The sequence below is a fragment of the Trachypithecus francoisi genome, unplaced genomic scaffold, assembly GCF_009764315.1.
Source record: "Trachypithecus francoisi isolate TF-2019V2 unplaced genomic scaffold, Tfra_2.0 Lachesis_group3, whole genome shotgun sequence".
Taxonomy (NCBI): domain Eukaryota; kingdom Metazoa; phylum Chordata; class Mammalia; order Primates; family Cercopithecidae; genus Trachypithecus; species Trachypithecus francoisi.
This window is the reverse complement of record NW_022681468.1, coordinates 45108602-45132965: the sequence shown is the minus strand read 5'-3', so window position 1 is coordinate 45132965 and position 24364 is coordinate 45108602. Positions and strand designations below refer to the sequence as shown.

The following is a 24364-nucleotide window of genomic DNA, read 5'->3' as shown; positions in this document are numbered from 1 at the left end:
TTCAATCATTGCTATATAAAATGTTAACATTAGGAAAAGCTGGGTGAGGAAATCACCATATTAAAAACTTTTCTGCATGTTCAAAATTATTTCTTTAAAAACAAGATTTTAAATTTTGAAATATAGACTTATTGACAATGTTCCTGATTCAAGTTGTTATTTTACTGGTGTAGAAGCAAAACTATAGGGGAGTGAGCCCAATCACCACTTTATTTCACACATTCTTAACAAATTCTGGAAAGTTTTACGAATCTTCCATATTTTATTTTCATATCACAATCTAAAAGTAATATAAGTTAGTTTACTTTAAAAATACACAATCCTTTTATAAGTAAGAACTTAACTCATTTTGAAGTCATCATATCTTGAAAATAACTAAGTGGGAATTTTTGTAAGAAAACCACTTTATTCAGGCAATTAGAATTAGTGTAACAATATGATAAAAACTGTATAATTATTAAATAAAATATGTATTGCATTGGGACCACTATTTTTGTTCCAAATTTTTACTAGTTGAACTAAATTTTTATTAGTTGAACTAAAAATTTACAAAGTAGTCCTAAAACACAAAATAAACTGTTTTATCTAGAAAGATGGTAAATTACTTAGAGATAGTCAAAAGAAGTAGAAATTGTGGAGGAAACAGCCAATTTCCTCCTGGGCCTGTTCTGTCATTCTCCCTTAGTAAAAGAACCCTGATTATTAGCTAGGAATAGTGCTTCTCTTGCAGTTAAATGTGGCCCTTTGTTTTGGCAAATGACTTATATGTGGTAGTGTTGTATGGAAACTTACTGGAAGTCTTCTTAAAAAGGAAAGGAAGAAAAAGTTCCCTTCCATTCATACTGTAGCTTGGAACAAGATTATGATGGAGGAAGTCTGGCTGGCCCAGGAGGAAAAAAACCTTAGAGATGACGGCATAATAAATGGGGCTGTCCCACTAGTCCATAGAAATGCCATTCTAACCCTGGAATAATTCACTTATATGGCAAGAAATAAGTTTATATCTTATTAAACCATTGTTATTATGGTTTCTGTGTTACAAGAAGTACAACCTAATCCTAACTGATACAGAAATGTTCCCAGAAAAGAGATGTGAAGGACTTTGGTACTAAAATTATAGCAGAAAGATACAACTTAATGAGAAATGAAAAAGCAAAGAACAAAAGTAGATTTTATGGAAGAGCATAAACTGGATAATGGCAAAATGAAGGCAGCAATTGGTTCTGAATGAGTCATAAAAGAAAGTCACTAGAAGTGGTTTAAAGTCAGTATAAAAAGGGGGTCATGAAAGAATAAACTCTAGAATTTGAAGCCGTTAAATACATTAAGATGAAAAAGAAATCACACTTACATTCACCAATTATTAGCATCTTAGAGAAAATAATTGTACCTCAAAATATCTTGGCTAAAAATTATTAGCGAAGTGTATCACACAGTGGTTTTTGTTGCAAGCAAAAGAAAATTACTCTGGATATAGCTCATATGATAGTTCACAGAACAGAAAGGCTGGGAAATCAGGCTCATAGAATGAGAACAAGGGGAGCGTAGTGGCCAATACCCCAGATAGTATCATGTCACAGGATCACCTTAATTATGGTGCCAGTGCCATGCTACTGCCCCAGGCATGGGTGCCACTAGATGAGTGCAATAAGGCCTTGATGTTCCTGTTGCCATCAAAATGAATTCTAAATATTCCTGCTTCTTTGCTTCCCATGTTCTACACTGAAAGGTCCAGGAATAAGATGGCTAAACTTAGGTTGCCCGCCACAACTTTAGTTATTAAAGAAAAGCAGAGGGTGGCTGGAAAGATGGCCAAATAGGAACAGCTCCAGTCTGTAGCTCCCAGCCAGATCAACACAGAAAGTGGGTGATTACTGCATTTCCAACTGAAGTACCCGGCTCATCTCATTGGGACTGGTTAGACAGTGTGTGCAGTCATGGAAGGCAAGCAGAAGAAGCAGGGTGGGGCGTTGCCTCACCCGGGAAGCACAGGGGTCAGGGAACTCCCTCCCCTAGCCAAGGGAAGCCTTGAGGAACTGTGCCTTGAGGAACCGTGCATTCCAGCTCAGATACAGGCCTTTTCCACAGTCTTTGTAACCCGCAGACCAGGATTCCCTTGGGTGTCTACGCCACCAGGGCCCTGGCTTTCAAGCACAAAACTGGGAGGCTGTTTGGGCAGACACCTAGCTAGCTGCAGGAGTTATTTTTTCATACCCCAGTGGTGCCTGGAATGAGAGCAAGACAGAACTATTCACTTCCCTGGAAAGGGGGCTGAAGCCAGGGAGCCAAGTGGTCTAGCTCAGTGGATTACACCCTGATGAATCCCAGCAAGTTAAGATCCACTGGCTTGAAATTCTCGCTGCCAGCACAGCAATCTAAAGTCAACCTGGGACACTTGAGCTTGGTGGGGAGAGTGGTGTACACCATTACTGAGGATTGAGTAGGCAGTTTTTCCCTCACAGTGTAAACAACGCTGCCAGAAGTTCGAACTGGGCAGAGTCCACCACAGCTCGGCAAAGCTGCTGGAGCCAGACTGTCTCCTCTCTGGACAGGGAATCTCTGAAAGAGAGGCAGCAGCCCCACTCAGAGGCTTATAGATAAAACTCCCATCTCCCTGGGACAGAGTACCTGGGGGAAGGGGCAACACTGGGCACAGCTTCAGCAGACTTAAACATTACTGCCTGCTGGCTCTGAAGAGAGCAGCAGATCTCCCAGGACGGTGCTCAAGTTCTGCTAAGGGGACAGACTGCTTCCTCAAGTGGGTCCCTGACCCCTGTGCTTCCTGACTGGGAGACACTTCCCAGCAGGGGTAGACAGACACCCCACACAGGAGAGCTCTGGCTGGCATCTGGCAGGTGCCCCTCTGGGATGAAGCCTCCAAAGAAAGGAACAGGCAGCAATCTTTGCTGTTCTGCAGCCTCCACTGGTGATACCCAGGCAAACAGGGTCTGTAGGGGACCTCCAGCAAACTCCAGCAGACCTGCAGCAGAGGGGTGTGACTGTTAGAAGGAAAACTAACAAACAAACAGGAATAGCATCATCATCAACAAAGAGAAACTCCCTCTGAAGGTTACCAACATCAAAGACCAAAGGTAGATAAAAACCAAAGGTAGATAAATCCACGAAGATGAGGGAAAAACAGCAAAAAAAGGCTGAAAATTCCCAAAACCAGAACACTTCTCCAAAGGATCACAACTCCTTGCCAGCAAGGGAACAAAACTGGACAGAAAATGAGTTTGACGAATTGACAGAAGTAGGCTTCAGAAGGTGGGTAATAACAAACTCATCTGAGCTAAAGGAGTATATACTAACCCAATGCAGGGAAGCAAAAAACCCTGAAAAAAGGTTAGAGGAATTGCTAACTAAATAACCGTTTAGAGAAGAACATAAATGACCTGATGGAGCTGAAAAACACAGCACAAGAACTTTGTGAAGCATACGCAAGTATCAATAGCCAAATTGTTCAAGCGGAAGAAAGGATATCAGAGATCGAATATCAACTTAATGAAATAAAGCATGAAGACAAGATTAGAGGGAAAATAATAAAAAGGAATGAACAAAGCCTCCAAGAAATATGGGACTATGTGAAAAGACCAAACCTACATTTGACTGGTATACATGAAAGTGATGGGGAGAATGGAACCAAGTTAGAAAACGCCCTTCAGGATATTGTTCAGGAGAACTTCCCCAACCTAGCAAGACAGGTCAACATTCAAATTCAGGAAATACAGAGGACACCACAAAGAAAAGCAGCCCCAAAACACATAATCGTCAGATTCACCATGATTGAAATGAAAAAATGTTAAGGGCAGCCAGCACAAAGGGAAGCCCATCAGACTAACAGCAGGTCTCTCTACAGAAATCTTACAAGCCAGAAGAAAGGGGCGGGGGGGGGGCGGGGGCAATATTCAACATTCTTAAAGAAAAGAATTTTCAACTCAGAATTTCAGATTCAGTCAAACTAAGTTTCATAAGCGGAGAAGAAATAAAAACCTTTACAGACAAGCAAATCCTGAGAGATTTCTTCAAAAAAACTTTTACTTTTTATTATTATACTTTAAGTTCTAGGGTACATGTGCACAATGTGCAGGTTTGTTACATATGTATACATCTGCCATGTTCGTGGGCTGCACCCATTAACTCGCCATTTATAGTAAGTTTATCTCCTAATGCTATCCCTCCCTCCTGTCCCCACCCCACAACAGGCCCTGGTGTGTGATATTTCCCATCCTGTGTCCAGGTGTTCTCATTGTTCAATTCCCACCTATGAGTGCGAACATGTGGTGTTTGGTTTTCTGTCCTTGCAATAGTTTGCTCAGAATGGTTTCCAGTTTCATCCACGTCCCTACAAAGGACATAAACTCATCCTTTTTTATGGCTGCATAGTATTCCATGGTGTATACGTGCCACATTTTCTTCATTCGGTCTATCACTGATGGACATTTGGGTTGGTTCCAAGTCTTTGCTATTGTGAATAGTGCTGCAATAAACATACGTGTGCATGTGTCTTTATAGCAGCATGATTTATAATCCTTTGGGAATATACCCAGTAATGGGATAACTGGGTCAAATGATATTTCTAGTTCTAGATCCTTGAGGAATTGCCACACCGTCTTCCATAATGGTTGAACTAATTTACAGTCCCACCAACAGTGTAAAAGTGTTCCTATTTCTCCACATCCTCTCCAGCACCTGTTGCTTCCTGATTTTTTAATGACCGACATTCTAACTGGTGTGAGATGGTATCGCCTTGTGATTTTGATTTGCATTTCTCTGATGGCCGGTAATGATGAGCATTTTTTTATGTGTCTGTTGGCTGCATAAGTGCCTTCTTTTGAGAAGTGTCTGTTCATATCCTTCACCCACTTTTTGATGGGATTGTTTGATTTTTTTCTTGTAAGTTTCTTTGTAGATTCTGGATATTAGCCCTGTCAGATGGGTAGATTGAAACACTTTTCTCCCATTCAGTAGGTTGTCTGTTCACTCTGATGGTAGTTTCTTTTGCTGTGCAGAAGCTCTTTAGTTTAATTAGATCCCATTTGTCAATTTTGGCTTTTGTTGCCATTGCTTTTGGTGTTTTAGACATGAAGTCCTTGCCCATGCCTATGGCCTGAATGGTATTGTCTAGGTTTTCTTCCAGGGTTTTTATGGTTTTAGGTCTAACATTTAAGTCTTTAATCCATCTTGAATTAATTTTTGTATAAGGTGTAAGGAAGGGATCCAGTTTCAGCTTTCTACATATGGCTAGCCAGTTTTCCCAGCACCATTTGTTAAATAGGGAATCCTTTCCCCATTTCTTGTTTTTCTTAGGTTTGTCAAAGATCAGATGGTGTAGATGTGTGGTATTATTTCTGAGGGCTCTGTTCTGTTCCATTTGTCTGTACCTCTGTTTTGGTACCAGTGCCATGCTGTTTTGGTTACTGTAGCCTTGTAGTATAGTTTGAAGTCAGGTAGCATGATGATTTCAGCTTTGTTCTTTTGGCTTATGATTGTCTCGGCAATGCGGGCTCTTTTTTGGTTCCATTGGAACTTCAAAGTAGTTTTTTCCAATTCTGTGAAGAAAGTCATTGGTAGCTTGATGGGGATGGCATTAAATCTATAAATTACCTTGGGCAGTATGGCCATTTTCACAATATTGATTCTTCTTATTCATGAGCATGGAATGTTCTTCCATTTGTTTGTGTCCTCTTTTATTTCGTTGAGTAGTGGTTTGTAGTTCTCCTTGAAGAGGTCCTTCACATCCCTTGTAAGTTGGATTCCTAGGTATTTTATTCTCTTTGAAGCAATTTTGAAGGGGAGTTCACTCATGATTTGGCTCCCTCATTGTCTGTTATTGGTGTATAGAAATGCTTGTGATTTTTACTATCCTGAGACTTTGCTGAAGTTGTTTATCAGCTTAAGGAGATTTTTGGCTGAGACGATGGGGTTTTCTAAATATACAATCATGTCATCTGCAAACAGGGACAATTTGACTTCTTCTTTTCCTAACTGAATACCCTTTATTTCTTTCTTCTGCCTGATTGCCCTGGCCAGCACTTCCAACACTATGTTGAATAGGAGTGGTGAGAGAGGGCATCGCTGTCTTGTGCCAGTTTTCAAAGGGAACGCTTCCAGTTTTTGCCCATTCAGTATGGTATTAGCTGTGGGTTTGTCATAAATAGCTCTTATTATTTTGAGATATGTCCCATCAATACCTAATTTATTGTGAGTTTTTAGCATGAAGGGCTGTTGAATTTTGTCAAAGGCCTTTTCTGAATCTATTGAGATAATCATGTGGTTTTTCTTTTTGGTTCTGTTTACATGATGGATTACGTTTATTGATTTGCATACATTGATCCAGCCTTGCTACTAGGGAGTCAGGGACTCACTTGAGGCGGCAGTCTGTCCATTTTCAGATCTCAAACTCGGTGCTGGGAGAACCACTACTCTCTTCAAAGCTGTCAAACAGGGATGTTGACGTCTGCAGAAGTTTCTGCTGCCTTTTGTTCAGCTATGCCCTACTACCAGAGGTGGAACCTACAGAGGCAGGCAGGCCTCCTTGAGCTGCGGTGGGCTCCACCCAGTTCAAGCTTCCTGGCCGCTTTGTTTACCTACTCAAGCCTCAATGCTGAGAGATTTTGTAAACACCAAGCCTGCCTTATAAGAGGTCCTGAAGGAAGCACTAAATACGGAAAGGAAAAAACGTGTACCAGCCACTGCAAAAACATACCAAATTGTAAAGATTACTGACACTATGAAGGGACTGCATCAACTAGTGGGCAAAATAACAAGCTAGCATCATAATGACAGAATCAAATTCATACATAAAAATACTAACCTTAAATGTAAATGGGCTAAGTGCCCCAATTAATAGACACAGACTGGAAAACTGGATAAAGAGTCAAGACCCACTGGTGTGCTATATTCAGGAGACCCATCTTACAGACAGAGACACGTATAGGCTCAAAATAAAGGGATGGAGGAATATTTACCAAGCAAATGGAAAGCAAAAAAAAGCAGGGGTTGCAATCCTAGTATCTGATAAAAGTCTTTAAACCAACAAAGATCAAAAAAGACAAAGAATCACATTACACAATGTTAAAGGGATCAATGCAACAAGAAGAGCTATCTATCCTAAATATATATGCACCCAATACAGGAGCACCCAGATTCATAAAGCAAGTTGTTCTAAGGAACCTAAAAAGAGACTTAGACTCCCACACAATAATAGTGGGAGACTGTAACACCCTACTGTAAATATTAGACAGATCAATGAGACAGAAAACTAAGAAGGATATTTAGGACTTGAACTCAGCTGTGGACCAAGCAGACCTAACAGACATCTACAGAACTGTCCACCTCAAATCAACAGAATGTACAGTCTTCTCAGAACCACATCGTACTCATTCTAAAATTGACCACATAAATGGAAATAAAGCAGTCCTCAGCAAATGCAAAAGAACAGAAATCATAACAGTCTCTCAGACCACAGTGTAACCAAACTAGAACTCAGGATTAAGAAACTCATTCAAAACTGCACAACAACATGGAAACTATACAACCTGTTCCTGAATACTACTAGGTAAATAACGAAATTAAGGCAGAAATAAATAAGTTCCTCGAAATCCATGAGGACAAAGACACAAGGTACCAGAATCTCAGCGACACAGCTAAAGCAGTGTTTAGAGGGAAATTTATAGCACTAAATGTGCACAAGAGAAAGCAGGAAAGATCTAAAATTGATACTCTAACAGGACAATTAAAAGAACTAGAGAAGCAAAAGCAAACAAATTCAAGTTAGCAGAAGACAAGAAATAACTAAGATCAGAACTGAAGGAGATAGAGACATGAAAAACCCTTCAAAAATCAATGAATCCAGGAGCTGGTTTCTTGAAAAGATCAACAAAATAGACCACTAACCAGACTAATAAAGAAAAGAGAGAAGAATCAAATAGACACAATAAAAAATGATAAAGGGGATATCAACACTGATCCCACAGAAATACAAACTACCATCAGAGAAAACTATAAATGCTTCTATGTAAATAAACTAGAAAATCTAGGATAAATTCGTGGACACATACACCCTCCCAAGACTAAACCAGGAAGAAGTTGAATCCCTGAATAGACCAATAAGTTCGGAAATTGAGGCAGTAATAGCCTACCAACCAAAAAAAGCCCAGGACAAGACAGATTCACTGCCAAATTCTACCAGAAGTACAAAGAGGAACTCGTACCATTCCTTCTGAAACTATTCCAAACAACAGAAAAAGAAGGACTGCTCCCTAACTCATTTTATGAGACCAGCATCATCTTGATACCAAAACCCGGCAGAGACACAACAAAAAAAGAAAATTTCACACCAATATCCCTATGAACATTGATGCAAAAATCCTCAATAAAATACTGGCAATCCGAATCCAGCAGCACATCAAAAACCTTATCCACCATGTTCAAGTCAGCTTCATCACTGGGATGCAAGGCTGGTTCAAGATATGCAAATCAAAAAACATAATCCATCACAAAACAGAACAATGACAAAAACCACAGGAATATCTCAATAGGTGCAGAAAAGGCCTTCGATAAAATTCAACAGCCCTTCATGCTAAAAGCTCTCAATAAACTAGGTATTGATGGAACGAACATATCTCAAAATAATAAGAGTTATTTATGACAAACCCAAAGCCAGTATCATACTGAATGGGCAAAAGCTGGAAGTGTTCCCTTTGAAAACTGGCACAAGACAAGGATGCCATCTCTCACCACTTCTATTCAACATAGTATTGGAAGTTCTGGCCAGGACAATCTGACAGGAGAAAGAAATAAAGGATATTCAAATAGAAACAGAGGAAGTAAAATTATCTCTGGTTGCAGATAACATGATTGCATATTTAGAAAACCCCATTGTCTCAGCCCAAAATCTCCTTAAGCTGATAAACAACTTCAGCAAAGTCTCAGGATACAAAATCAATGTGCAAAAATCACAAGCATTCCTATACACCAGTAATAGACAAACAGGGAGCCAAATCATGAGTGAACTCCCATTCACAATTGCTACAAAGAGAATAAAATACCTAGGAATACAACTTACAAGGGATATGAAGAACCTCTTCAGGTAGAAGTACAAACCACTGCTCAAGGAAATAAGAGAGGACACAAACAAATGGAAAAACATTCCATGTTCATGGATAGGAAGAATCATTATCATGAAAGTGGCCATACTGCCCAAAGTAATTTGTAGATTCAATGCTATCCCTGTCAAGACACCACTGACTTTCTTCAAAGAATTATAAAATCTACTTTAAACTTAATATGGAACCAAAAAAGAGCCTGTATAACCAAGACAATCCTAAGACAAAAGAACAAAGCTGGAGGCATCATGCTACCTGACTTCAAACTATGCTACAAGGCTACAGTAACCAAAATAGCGAGGTACTGGTACCAAAACAGATATATAGACCAATGGAACAGAACAGAGGCCTCAGAAATAACATCACACATCTACAACCATGTGATCTTTGACAAACCAGACAAAAGCAATGGGGGAAATAATTCCCTCCCTATCTAATAAACAGTGTTGGGAAAACTGGCTAGCCATATGCAGAAAACTAAAACTGGACCCCTTCCTTACACCTTATACAAAAATTAACTCAAGATGGATTAAAGATTTAAACATAAGACCTAAAACCATAAAAACCCTAGAAGAAAACCTAGGCAATACCATTCAAGACATAGGCATGAGCAAAGACTTCATGACTTAAAAACCAAAAGCAATGGCAACAAAAGCCAAAATTGACTAATGGGATCTAATTAAACTAAAGAGTTTCTGCATAGCAAGAGAAACTATCATCAGCGTAAACAGGGAACCTACAGAATGGGATAAAATGTTTGCAATCTATCCATCTGACAAAGGGCTAATATCCAGAATCTACAAGGAACTTACAAAAATTTACAAGAAAAAAAAAACCCCATCAGAAAGTGGGTGAAGGATATGAACAGACACTTCCCAAAAGAAGACATTTATGCGGCCAAACAAACATGAAAAAAAGTTCATCATCACTGGTCATTAGAGAAATGCAAATCAAAACCACAATGAGATACCATCTCACGCCAGTTAGAATGGTGATCATTAAAAAGTCAGGAAACAACAGATGCTCGAGAGGATGTGGAGAAATAAGAATGCTTTTACACTTTTGGTGGGAGAGTAAATTAGTTAAACCATTGTGGGCCGGGCGCGGTGGCTCAAGCCTGTAATCCCAGCACTTTGGGAGGCTGAGACGGGCGGATCACGAGGTCAGGAGATCGAGACCATCCTGGCTAACACGGTGAAACCCCGTCTCTACTAAAAAATACAAAAAACTAGCCGGGCGAGGTGGCGGGCGCCTGTAGTCCCAGCTACTGGGGAGGCTGAGACAGGAGAATGGCGTAAACCCGGGAGGCGGAGCTTGCAGTGAGCTGAGATCCGGTCACTGCACTCCAGCCCAGGCGACAGAGCGAGACTCTGTCTCAAAAAAAAAAAAAAAAAAAAAAAAAAAAAAACCATTGTGGAAGACAGTGTGGTGATTCTTCAAGGATCTAGAACCAGAAATACCATTTGACTCAGCAATCCCATTACTGGGTATATTCCCAAAGGATTATAAATCATTCTGTTATAAAGACACGTGCACATGTATGTTTACTGCAGCACTGTTCACAATAGCAAAGACTTGGAACCAACCCAAATGTCCATCACTGACAGACTTGATAAAGAAAATGTGGCACATGTATACCATGGAATACTATGCAGTCTTAAAAAAGGATGTGTTCATGTCCTTTGCAAAGACATGGATGAAACTGGAAACCATCCTTTTCAGCAAACTTACACAGGAACAGAAAACCAAACACTATATTTTCTCACTCATAAGTTGGCGCTGAATAATAAGAACACATGGACACAGGGAGGGAAGTATCACACACTGGGGCCTGTTGTGGGGTGGGGGGCAAGGGGAGGGATAGCATTAGGAGAAATATCTAATGTAGATGATGGGTTGATGGGTGCAACAAACCACCATGGCACATGGATACCTATATAAGAAACCTGCACCAGAACTAAAGTATAATAAAAAATATAACAATAATAATACATTCACAGCAAAAAAATAAATAAAAGCATATGTATTATTTAACATCTGTGATGGGGGATGTGGCCTGCCTTCCCACTAAGGCTCTCACAGTGGCAAATTCCAGAAAGGACAGGGATTCAAATGTTGCACAGCCAAAAAGAGACAAACATGTAGTGCATTAAATGATTTTAAATGGACAGATACATTGATTTGTAATGTATCCAGAATGTTTTAAAAAGTTGCTTCACTATGAAGTGGGGAAACATTGGTACAATACACTATGGGAATTGTTCTTTTCTGCCTAATGTTCCCACCCCCCTTTCTTCAGAATCCTTTGGGAAATATCTCCTCTATGCATTAGTGCTGGGGCTGCTAATCATGGGAGCATGCACACAGAACCTGAAATTGAGATATGGACATCGGTAGAGAGTTATTTGGTTTATTTCCTCCATTGCGATTGCTTAACTCGGAGATTTGAGTTTGTCTGGCAGCCATTTGTCAGCCACTAGGAGAGACTCTAGAAGAATAAAGCAATGCAAATAAAGAGTTGGAGAGACAGTCTTGACAGCAGTATCTGAGTCTCCAGATGCACTCTTGCCTTAAGATGCACTCTTGCACTTCACAATTACATGAACCGATAAATCCTTTTTGGAGGAGTTGAATTTTGGTCACTTGCAACCAAGTATTCTCACTTTGTGCAATGCATAAGATCTAGGAGATAATAAGGTCAGTATCATTTGAGTCCCACAATTACAAATATTTGAAGAAATATAGTTCAAGATAAGAGTGGGATAGGAAAGATATCTGAACAACAATTCATAATGTAGATTATTTTTAAAAGCTAAGACAATGCAACCTCTCTTAGAATCAAAGGAACAATGCTTTGAGAAGAGAGCTGTGAAGTCAACAATTCCTTGAGAATATAAAAAACATCAAAAGCATGAGTAAAAGACATAGCTGTAAACTATACTACAGGAAATTCATGTTTAAGAATTTCCTTTACCACTAAAGAACTTATCCATGTAACAAAACTACCTTTACCCCCAAAACTATTGAAATAAATTTTTTAAATTAAAAAATATAGGAATTTCCTAATAAAGAAATAATTGAATGTTTCATTATTTTTTAAAAGATTAGAATCTAGCCTGCTTAATACAAAGCCTAAATAATACTGTAATAAAAGTCAAAGGATCCATTCTAGGACAGATCTCTCACTACGTATCCATATAATCTTAATTTATCTGAACCTGTGGTGTCTTACCTCTAAAGCAAGTGTGGTGGTGAATACTGTCAACTTAATTGGATTGAAGGATGCAAAGTATTGTTCTTGGGTGCGTCCAGGAGGGTGTTGCCAAAGGAGACTAACATTTGAATCAGTGGACTGGGAGAGGTATACTCACCCTCAATCTGGGTGGCCACCATCTAATAAGCTGCCAGCGTGGCCAGACTGGTGGAGTCTTTCTGCCTTTGTCTCTCTCCTGTGCTGGATGCTTCCTGCCCTCAAACATTGGACTCCAGCTTCTTCAGCTTTTGGACTCTTAGACTTACACCTTCAGCCACAGACTGAAGACTGCACTGTCGGCTTCCCTACTTTTGAGGTTTTGGGACTTGAACTGGCTTCCTTGCCCCTCATCTTGCAGATGGCCTATTGTGGGATTTCACCTTGTGATCTTGTGAGTCAGTGCTCCTTAATAAACTCCGCTTTATATATACATCTATCCTATTAGTCCTGGCCCTCTAGAGAACTCTAATACAGCAAGTATCTCTTTCACCTCTAAAATTGTGACAACATTCAAAGTTCATTTCAGTCTAACAACACATTTTCTGCTACCATCTATAGTCATGAGCTTAGACAAAAAAAGGCAGGAGAAATACTTGCGCAAAACATTTCAAATCACGCATTTCAGTTTAATTAACACAGAATATAATTTGGTGATATTTATCTTTGGAATTCTTTTTGAAACTGCCTTATGCATTTCTTTTTTTTTCATTGTACTATTATTATACTCTTACTCTATAAACTGTCCCCTTTTCAACTTCTGATACATATATAGAAATCCATCCACAGCTTCTGAACTACTTTTAAAAATTTTTTTATCATAGCAAAATACACTAAACATAAAATCTACCATTTTAACCTTTATTTTTCAAATTGTAGTAAAATACACATAAAATTTACCATCTTAACTATTTTTAAGTGTACGGTTTAGTGGCATTTAGTACATTCACACTGATATGCAACCATCACTATTACCCATCTCCAGGCCTCTTTTTATCTTGCAAAACTGAGATCTGTATCCATCAAACAATAACTCCCCATCCTTCCTCCCCCAAGTCCCTGGAAACCACCATTTTAATTTCCGTCTTTATGTATTTGACTACTCTAGATACATCATATAAGTGTAATCATACAATATTTGTACAATAATTTTGTGAATACCTTATTTCACTTAGAATAATGTTGTCAAGGTTCATCCAGGGCTGAGCACAGTGGCTCATGCCTATAATACCAGGACTTTGGAAAGCTGTGGTGGGAGGACTGCTTGAGCCCAGGAGGTCAAGGCTGCAGTGAGCATCCACATCCCACCACTGCACTCCAGCCTGGGCAACAGAGCAAGACCCTGTCTCAAAAAAAAAAAAAAAACATGTTTATCATCCATGTTGCAACACATGTCAGAACTTCCTTCCTTCTTAAGGCTACATAATATTCCATTGTATGTATATATATTTTGCATATCCATTCACCTGTTAATGAATACTTGGTTTACTTCTGCCTCTTGGCTATTGTGAATAATGCTGCTATGAACATGGGTATATGAGTATCTATTAGAGTTCCTGCTTTTAATTCTTTTGGGTATCTTAGAAGTGGAACTGCTGGATCATATGGTAATTTTATGTTTAACTTTTTGAGAAGCTATCATATTGTTTTCCACAGCAGCTACACCACTTTACATTCTCATCAGCAATGCATAAAGGTTGTATGCCATTCAGGACTTTTATACATTAAAATATTTTATTAACCATTGTTAAATAGTACATGATATTTCAACGAGATGATCATCTGGAACACCGCCATGCAAATACAACTATCATTTTGTAAAATTCCAAGTTTTGTCATTGGTATATTTTCATAGAATTTTAATAGTTTATAAAATTTTGATTTTCTTCATATTATGTATCTTAGCATTTTCCATGGCATTACAAAGCCATTATAATTATCATCCTAATGTTTATGTTATAGTCAACCAAGGGGAAATACTATAATTTTCTTAATCACTGAACTATAGAACATTCAAGTTGCTTCCAATTTTCTAATATTAGAAATATGCAATAAATACATATGTACATTAATCTTTTCTTTTGAATCCTTTGCACAGAAAAGTATTAATCAGTTAAAAGTATGCACATTTTTAGAGTTGCTGATAAATATGAATACATTTATTTTCAAAGTGATCATATAGATGTGTATTACTTCAGCACTCTCACCAGTGGGGCCCATAACAAGAGGTACTGGTACTCTTTTATCACTAGTCCTCTAACAAATTGTCTATCACCTAGTAAACACACAATAAATGTTCGCTAATTGAGTTCATGAGTGAATAAATGAGAATGCCATGTTACTGAATCCTCACTATCACTGAATCTTATTTTGTTTTCTAGTTTAAGACAGCTGGTACGTTTTAGCTATTTTAAAACTGTTTAAAATAATTAAAAACTTGGTCTTTGAATCAGAAAGTCCATAAGAAATGAATCTCCTTGCCAGAATAAAGGTCTTTCTTGGTATTTAAACATTTTTCTATACATTGCCAAGTGTAATGTAATTTCATTCCATTATAATTTTTCTAAGCATAAAAGCATTATTATGGGAGCACTTTCCTAACTTGCCAGGTTTTGCCATATCAGGTAACTGTAACCTCTATTTAGCATTTGGTATAAGAAAATGAAATTGTATCAGCCATACTCAGCTCATCATAACTGAAATGCAAAAATTTTTCTTATTTTGTTCATTTCTTTTTATTGTGAATTTCCTGCCCATTAAGCTGAAAGCTCTTTGAAGTTAAATCTTTCTTTTTCATCTCTATCTGCCAAATTGATTAGCACAAAATTTGGCACATAGTAGGCATCAACAAATATTTCAGGCATATTTATTATGCTCTATGGCGGATATTTATTTGATCTAATTGAGAATAATTTTCAAGAATCATGATAAAAATATATTATATATGCATTAAATACATATTACAAGGATTTCTTTATGTTAAGGTAGTAGAATAAAATTAGGAGATAAAAAGGAAGCCTTAAACTATCCTGGTAGTCAATGTAGTATTCAATTCTTTACAGATTGTAAATTATAATGGTAATGGTACTAGAATTATCAAATTTTTCCCAAAGCAATCTTCAAGGCTAATCAACATAGACAATCACTCTTTTCATTTCTATAGCAGTAAGAAAATTTTAAGAAATATCTTTTGATTGGAGTTGTCTTGAAAATTGCTTAGTTGGAGGCCTTATTTTAAAATGCAACAAGCCTGAAATATTAAATGTAATTTGCCATGCAGCCTAGAGAAAGAATGAAGCATTTGGTACATTTTTCCTAATTGTTTCTGATTGCTGCCTGGGTAGCTCCAGCACTTCATGTTCAAAATCACCTTTGAGGGCTTCAACATCTTTGACTACTACCTTTTAATCAAAAAGAGGCAAAGTATAAAATAATTTGACTATTACATGGCAGAAATCCTCATAATAACTGGCTTTTAACATTTTTACTTAACTGACCTTAAAGAAAGAGCCCTCAGAAGGTAAACTGTTGGTACTTAATGAATACTGATTAAGGTGACACATTACCTGATGCTAATATTCACAGAAATCACTGTCCCAAGAAAAGCGGTCAATACTGAAGTAAAGAGAGTTAGTTTTCTAATGATAATCATGTTTTGTTTAGGTCTGCTTAGCATAAAGCTCACTCTTATGTTTAAGTATGTTATTTTAAAAATTTATGCACTTTTAAAAATGTATTTGCATAAAAAATAAAATTGTATAGACTATCTTTATTTCCACCAATAGCATGATAAAACTAACAGAAAAATAATATAGAAGTAGAAATATACAGTTATATGAAAATTTAGACAGACTGATCCTTAATATCACTGAGGAGAAAAGGAAACCTAGAGACTGACTTGCCAAAAAGAAAATTATCAAGTTTCTTGCAGAGCTCAAATGGTAATTCAGATCTCATTATTTCTTGTTAAATATGCTTTCCATCACCTTATGAATAGCATTATCTTTTTCTTTCACGCTAAGAACACTGTTTTCTTAATCAGTTATTGAGTTCATGCTTTGATAAGGAATGAGGAAAATAACTGGTCTAATAAATGGAGATCATGCAAAGAGGACAACATATTTCAGAGTGTTCTCAAGTAGGGCTGCTTTTGCTTCTGAAAGGAAGGAATCACTCCATTGTCTTTGGAAGGAGGCATCAGTGGATGGGGTATTTGGATATAATCAAAAGGAGGGGAAATGGGCTTCAGGCCTTCCTTGTTCTTAAAGATTGTTTACTGACTCATAAAGCAAATACTATTCATTCTGTGCATCAGAAGAAAGTGGAATAAAAATTCTAGAATAGTCCACAGTATATTCAGGTTAGTACTTTTAAGATGTACTATATTTTTAAAGAATTTGTACATGGGGAAAGAAGGCAAACATAAAAAAAGGAAGTCTTTTCATAAGAGTAAATACAACTTGTAGGTTTTCACAGCCCACTCTTATAGCCCAGAGTACATTTGGGAATATGAATGATACAGAAACAAGTTGCCCAGTGATACTGAATTGTGCAATTCAGGCTGTATGCTTCTACACGAATTTGACCACTCAAAATAAAAAAAACTGTTATTGAATTTTTGCAGTATATAATATGGGTAAGTTTTTTGGTTTTATTAGCTGTATTAGGCAGGGCATACATGCTCTTAAAGCTTGCCTCTAAAATTTTATTATTTTCATTATTATGATGTCAGGAGAAAAATTATCAGGGAAAAAAATTCACAGGGAAAATAATCCATAGGCTAGTTTTATATAAAAGTCACAAATAAAAACAATCCATTGTTTCTTACTACATGGTTATCTATCTCTACAAGTATATGCATCTCTTTTGTGCATACTGCTCTTTAAATGTGTATGAATTTTCTACCAATTACAAAGTCTTATAGGAGTAAAACTGATATGTAATAAAAACATGAATCAGATATTTGGTTTGGAATTCATAAATAACAGAATTTTTTAAATTCCATGGGATTAATAATTATTCTAATATTTATTTCTATATATTGGTTTTAATTTAAACTAAGAGTCTAAAACACAGCTCTGGTAAAATAAAAATATTTTAAAGTACCAGCATAAATGTTATTAAAATGATTACACTTCAAAACTATACTGTTAAAAATAAACCACATCTAAAAATTTCCTATAGTAATACTTAGTCATTGCTGATTCAACAAAATAGAGTGTATTTTATTTTGCATGTTATATATAACACATACTTTACATATGTACAAATTTTTGTAGATATACATATCTGTATATATACACTAATATATTTTGACACATATGCTAAAATTTATATTTTACAGACAACATTTGAAAAAATCAAATAAGCTTCAGAATGTATACACAAATTCAGTAAATGTTCTCATTTACTATATAAAATGAACTAATTTTAAAGATTTCAAAAGATGACCTATTAATCTAATACTACAGTAGTCTAGTATCCCACTGTCTATCAAAGCTCAAAATTTACCAATATACCAAATAAATTACAGTAATTTTCAACTGTAATACAACTCTAAAAAATAATATGGCACTTCTCTTCCTATGAAAGCATCAATACTTTAATTTCTTTATTCAGAAAAACAACAATTTTTCCAAATATATTCTGGATAAAGGTACTATTATAAAAACAAAAATCCACTACACCTCTATACTGGTTACACAGTGGCTAAATCACTTAACGGCTTGGTGAGTTTTTTGGAGGGTAGGAGTATTGCAGCCAATTTAATGCTTTTGTTTTTAATTTTTTTATTATTTAAAGATTATAAAATAATATATATTATTTAAAAATGTATTAACAGCACACAAGAGTATAAAGTAAAATGTGAAAGTTCCCCCTCCGGTCAAATCCCAGTTAATCTCTTGAGGTTAAAGTCTGTTGTTTCTTATGTGTCCTTCAGAAATATGCATATATAAAACATGCTCATGTTTACATCCAGTTTAACATAAAATCATACCATGCAAATCATAATTTTTAATTGTTTTAATTAATGTAAGTTGGACATCTTTGCATAGATGTACATGCCAATATATCTCCTTTTTACATAATCTATTTAACCAGTCCCCTATTGAAGACTGTTTTGTGCTTTTTTGATATTATAAATTTTCTAGTACAAACACCTGTAATAGCAAAAACACAGAACAGTCTTCAATAAGGAATAGGTTCAATACATTTAAATGAAATTCTGTGTCAAGGGGAACTGCATTTTAAATTTTGTTAAACACAGCCAAGCTAAGTTTCAAAAATGTACCTCTAACCTACCATCCCACTAAAACTGGTTTTTGTTATTTTATGCATAAACTGTATTTGCTAAATGTGGTTTCATTTCCCATAGATAATTATTTAATATGAGTAACCTCTAGTTTTTGTGTTTTAAAATATATTAACCTAAAGAGAGCATCACAATGTAAACTGCAGGAAGTAATTGTAACAAATGTGGACTTTTCCACTCAACAGTATAATGAGGCTGGAAAGATTGCAGAGGGGTCAACAGGCTTTCCTCCAACATTAGGCAAATTACACCTAACTGTGCCCCCCTATTCTTTTTTTTTTTTTTTTTTTTTTTTTTGAGACGGAGTCTCGCTGTGTCGCCCAGGCTGGAGTGCAGTGGCGCGATCTCGGCTCACTGCAAGCTCCGCCTCCCGGGTTCCCGCCATTCTCCCGCCTCAGCCTCCGAGTAGCTGGGACTACAGGCGCCCACCACCGCGCCCGGCTAGTTTTTTGTAATTTTTTTAGTAGAGACGGGGTTTCACCGTGTTAGCCAGGAGGGTCTCGATCTCCTGACCTCGTGATCCGCCCGCCTCGGCCTCCCAAAGTGCTGGGATTACAGGCTTGAGCCACCGCGCCCGGCCCCCCCTATTCTTATGTAATCATAACTTTCCTACTCAGTAGAAATTCTCTCAGTTAACTTGCACATGGCACTTCCATTTACATATTCATTCAAAAGGAAAGTGAAGATAATATTCACAAAATTCTAAATGGTTAGTACATTTATAAACGGAGAACTTGGCAGGCAAATGCCAGGAAAGGGGCATCTACTTGAGGTTGCTAATTTCAGTTATAGCTTTAGAAATTAATAAGGCATCATATACTTGGTTACTGTCAGTAAGTTAACTGACGCTCCAATCTAGTGTAAAATGCTGGGAGAAAGACTATGAAATCTGCATCATCAACTATCAATAATGTTTGCAAAAATAAAGGAGAATGATTGTACTTAATTCAGATGTGTGTAATTTAATTTTTGTAGAATCAAATTGTTAAGTATGCCTGTGGATGGTGTATGGCAGACACACCAGACAGCAAAACATAAACATATCCTGAGAATGACCCTGTATGGCAGACACACCTCAATGTAGGTTCGGTCTTCCCATCACGGCCAACCCAGAGATTCATCCTTATCTATGAGAACATCTGAGCCCCATCCCACCCTGTGGAACGTGGGCCTTATAGAAGATTGAGGTCCTTTGTTTTGGGTCAAATGAAGGTTGCCAGATGGAGGTTGCTAGGGGGAGGGTGTTAAGTGCAAGCACTATCTAAACTGCATGCTTTCTACACATGGTGGCACTTCTCCTGTCCACCCCACTGCCACTGTACTGCTCTGTACGTAAGTTCCCTTCAACAAACCCAGTATCTCATTTGCTGGCTCTGGGTCTCTATTTGGCCTCTTGAACCTGGTGCCATCCATACTGAAGTGAATGGGGTCTGGTATGACAGATGTTTACAGTTTTGTTACCATTAAAATTTGATCTTTCGGTGAAGTTAAAATTTTTACAAATTGTAACATAATTTTAAAAATTAAAGTCTCGCTTTTTAAATATTCCAATTTACTGATTTCCAGTCTACTAATAATTCTGTGTACCTGTGTTTTTATAAGTTTCCAGTAGTTACAATGTTCCAAAATAGTATCAACTGGAACACCTCTAAAATGAAGTCTCATCTGTGAAGTTATTGATGTGGAATAATAGTGAAATTTAAGAGCTATACAGGAAAACTAAAAATTCTTTATCATAACCAAAATTTGAAACTATCTTTATCATACACTCCCCATCAGTAATTACTGTAAATTTTTCAGTACTGGAATTTAAAAGACATATATTGTATCTTAAAGCTTGAGACCAACCAATGGCAAAGCTATGATTACATTATATATTGTTTATTTGATGGTTCTATTTATGAATGTTTATGGGATATGAAAGTTTCTATATTAAAGGAAATTTCAATATGAAACAGTGTAACTATTGGGTACTTTCTGTCTTCAATATTCTCATAACTCATAACTTGCCCAACCCAAATCTCACGAACATGCTGAGACACTCTAAAATTTCTACCCACCACATGCCCTTCTTTGATGCATATCATGATCTATGATGCAGTGACCTTCAGTAAGCCATATAAGAAGTCAATCTTTTTATTTTCTAGTCCTTTTCTTCTTCAGTTTTCTTCTTGTCCCATTAAGATATAAACCTTGGCATTCTTTTCCAATCTTATTACTGCAACTATCTTTTTTAAAAAAAAATTATAGAATATTCTATGTCTTAACTTCTCTCCCAAGGTCAATATGTAATATAGGTCCTATTCTGTATTTCCAACTGGTCATAGGCACCTGAATATCCCATCAACCCCTTACACACAGGTCTCAAAGTAGATTCATTATCTTTCTTCCCAAAGCTATTATTCCTCCTGTGCTTCTTTAAAGGCACCCGGAACTGTGGGCCTGATTTTGCCTCCCCTTTAGCCCATACTTACTGCTGCAGCTCTGATTATTTTCAGAGACTTCTGGCCAGTGGTCTCTGGGAACAGGGCAGAGTGAGGGTTTATGGGGTGGGTTTTGTTTTTGTTTTATTTTTAGCAAGAGAAGTAACTTGGGTATGAACTGAAAACGGGCATTACCATTACACAATAACATGTATGTCATGATAATGCCTGGCTAAACATCTTCTCTGGCTGAAGCAGCAGTTCCAGATTTTTCACAATTTGTTTCATTTTATGTGAATCGCAGGGCAGGAAAAAATATATGAACTCTGAAGACATGCAGATATGGACTCAACTCCAGATGTCATCACTTATTTTACTTTTCTCAAGCTCAGATTCCTTACAGTTGAAATAATAATAAGCTACCTCATGAGGTTAAGATTAAACAAGGTACACAAAGTACTGATTCTATGTATGCTCTAAATGTGTTGAATGAATTAAAGAATAAATGTTCCTCTACCTGGAATATCTCTTCTCCCAGCTAACTCTTTTTTTTTTTTTTTTTTTTTTTTTGAGACAAGATCTCACTCTGTTGTCCAGATTGGAGTGCAGTGGGGCGATTTCGGCTCACTGCAACAACCTCTTACCTCAGCCTCAGAATAGCTGGGACCACAGGCGCACACAACCACATCCAGCTAATTTTTTGTATCTTTTGTAGAGACAGGGTTTCACCATGTTGCCCAGGCTGGCCTCGAACTCCTAGGCTCAAGTGATCCTCCTACCTCAGCCTCCCAAAGTGCTAGGATTGCAGGCATGAGCCACCACACCTGGCCCAGCTGTCTACTCACCCTTTAAAACTGGATTGCAACCATCCTTAATTTCCCCACAATTATGTGTCCCACTTTGTTTCTGAACCTCAGCGCATACCTGTTAATCACACACTGTAATTACTGATGTCCTTGTTGTTTAAGTTATATCCTTGATGTCCAAGTTACATTTTGGTAAATTCCTTACGGATCATGTTTTACTTGACTTTATAGCAATTAGTGTAGTTCCTGACAAATAGGAACCACTATTCCCTTCACTATTTCAATAAATGCTGAATGAATATTTTATACACAGCTAACCAAAGGGCTTGTACCATATGCTCTACTAATTTTATTCTAAGAAAGTGTGATGTTCAAATATATTTGAAAAACAGCAGATATTTCAACAATAAACATGTTAATTATGGTTGGGTCATACGCAAAGGCCATGACAAGAACAAGCATAAATACACCCTCTACATAAAGATAATAGGTCATCCTTACTAAGCATTTATGCTGTGCCATTTACCCTGCTAAGCAATTTACAGTTATTTGATTTAATCCAATGACAAATTGGGTTTGTCATTGTGGGTTGTTCTATTGTTTGCCTTATTTTACAAGATATGGGGAAACTGAGCACTAGAGAAATCACATAACCTGAAGATCACACAAGTAGTGAGCAGTGGTGCCAGGGTTTCAACCCAGAGTTCCTGACTCTGGAGCCCCTACTCTTAACCACATGAAACAGACTTCTTAGTGGTAACTGGTGCTTCCAAGATGCTTCATGTGGTACTCTGACCCGCAATAAGTGAGCATCAATGAGAAAAACTACGGATGGACCTATCAGATCGTGAAGACACCAAACTGCGAAAGGGTCTACCTGCAAATTAGGTCCTTGAAGACAAGTATATGTATATCCGGGGTTTTCTTCCACACGCTTTCAACAAACTACTTTTCCTCTGGACAGAGTATCTTAAAAATAAATAAATAAATACAACTTTGGCTTTAATATTCACACAGTAATTATTTTTCTATTATGACCTGAAAACCTAAATACTTAAATACAAAGTCATCATTTCCAGGATAGCCAAGAGCCAAGAATTAAAAAAAAAAAAAAAAATGTAGGCCGCATTTATAGTTTTGAGGAATGGGGAACCAAACAAAACAGTCCACAACTCATCTTGGACTCTGAAGTGTGCAGAACTGCTACAGTATCTAACCAATCACATGGGGGAGTTGCGGGTACCTTGATACCCACACGTTAGCTTCAAAGTTCCCTTACAGGAGCCTCTAAATCAGCTGAGACCAATTATTGTTAATGCTCTCCGGGGCCGTGTTGAGGACTCCCAGTTGGCAATCTGGAACGCTTCCAGAACTTGGTGGGGGGGGGGGGGGCTTATATTTCGTGGAGAATGGGGGAGGTGAGCCCTGGATATAGGGATAACTTTTTAACTAGCCTTAATTGGGGTCTTTGCGGCCAGGCTGTAAAGATTCCCGCCACACTAATAAGAATCAGCCACGGCCTTTTAATTAGAACGCCGGAACTCTGCCTTGTTTTACTAATATCTTAATAACACGTTTCTATGATGGACATGTTGGTTCCTTGTATTTTAAAACGCGGCCACAAACTGAGGCGATAGCGATCACGTATATGCAGTCCCCCAATCGTCCAAGCCGAATAGGTTGCATGAAGTATTACTCAAAAAACATTCATTACCGTCGGTGTGTTGAGTGGTGACGGCCAGTGTGCGAATTCATTAATGGAAGTCGCGGGACCCCGAGCGGTTGGAGCCCTGCCACACCCCTCTGCCTGCGTTAAGACAACCTGACCCGACCTCTGGTAAATTGATGCGCAAAATGGCGGTTGTACATCTGTTCCCCCACCCCGGCGCACAATCCTGAGGAAGGACGTCACGTCACCAGGGCAATGACGCTTCTGCGTAAAGGCCCGGCCCAGGGGAAAGTTCAGGGCGTCCCCGCTCTCGCCGCTCGTGCTTCTCCTAGGCCCAGTGCCAGACCAGAGCATGAGCAAGTCCCGTCATCCCTGGCCAGGCAAATGTTGGCCTAAGCTTGGCGCGAACGAAGCGCGCTATTTCCCTGCTTCCTTTAGGCCAAGCCTGCTGTACGACAGGGCCCGCCTCCGGAGGGAGCACAGACCGGGGCAGCGAGGCCAGCCGGGCGCCGGCCAGGTCCTGAGCGCGCACGCGCTCTGTTCAGCTCCGGGTGGCGGTCGCCGGAGTTGACGTTAGCCATGGAAACCGAGAGCTGGCCCGGGCGGGGCCATAGTGAGCTCGTTTTTTGGACGCCGCAGCCTTTCTGCCGCCGCAGCTTTTCTGCCTCCGCATTCGGGCAATAGCCAACCTCCCGGCGGGAGCGCCTAGCCCGAGTTTACCTGCAAAAATGCAGTCCCCGGGATGCCTTCGCGTCTTCTCTTCCCTCGGTTGAGTTGAGGTACGTTCGTTGTC

The 24364-nt window shown here is 38.2% G+C and overlaps 2 protein-coding genes across 6 annotated transcripts in view; one reads left to right on the top strand and one right to left on the bottom strand.

Moving 5' to 3' along the window:
* LOC117069541 overlaps positions 1 to 23951 on the bottom strand; it is a 34563-nt gene extending 10612 nt beyond the window's left edge. The window contains exons 1-3 of one of the 3 annotated variants that reach the window (XR_004431585.1): positions 23617 to 23748; positions 22780 to 22871; positions 11136 to 11792 (exon numbers count right to left, since the gene is read on the bottom strand). Coding sequence is in view for 1 of the 3 variants with exons in the window: in XM_033187858.1 (XP_033043749.1) it covers positions 11580 to 11792; positions 23617 to 23925 (522 nt within the window). In the remaining 2 variants the exon portion in view is untranslated. Of the gene's footprint in view, positions 1 to 11132; positions 11793 to 22779; positions 22872 to 23616 lie in introns of those variants that run through there. The other 2 variants (XR_004431586.1, XM_033187858.1) reach the window with 2 other exon arrangements.
* Positions 23842 to 24364, top strand: part of PCNX4 (pecanex 4) — a 43521-nt gene continuing 42998 nt past the window's right edge. For 2 of the 3 annotated variants that reach the window (XM_033187855.1, XM_033187851.1), the window contains exon 1: positions 24220 to 24350. The gene's annotated coding sequence lies outside the window, so the exon portion shown is untranslated. Of the gene's footprint in view, positions 24351 to 24364 lie in introns of all 3 variants that reach the window. The other variant, XM_033187856.1, reaches the window with a different exon arrangement.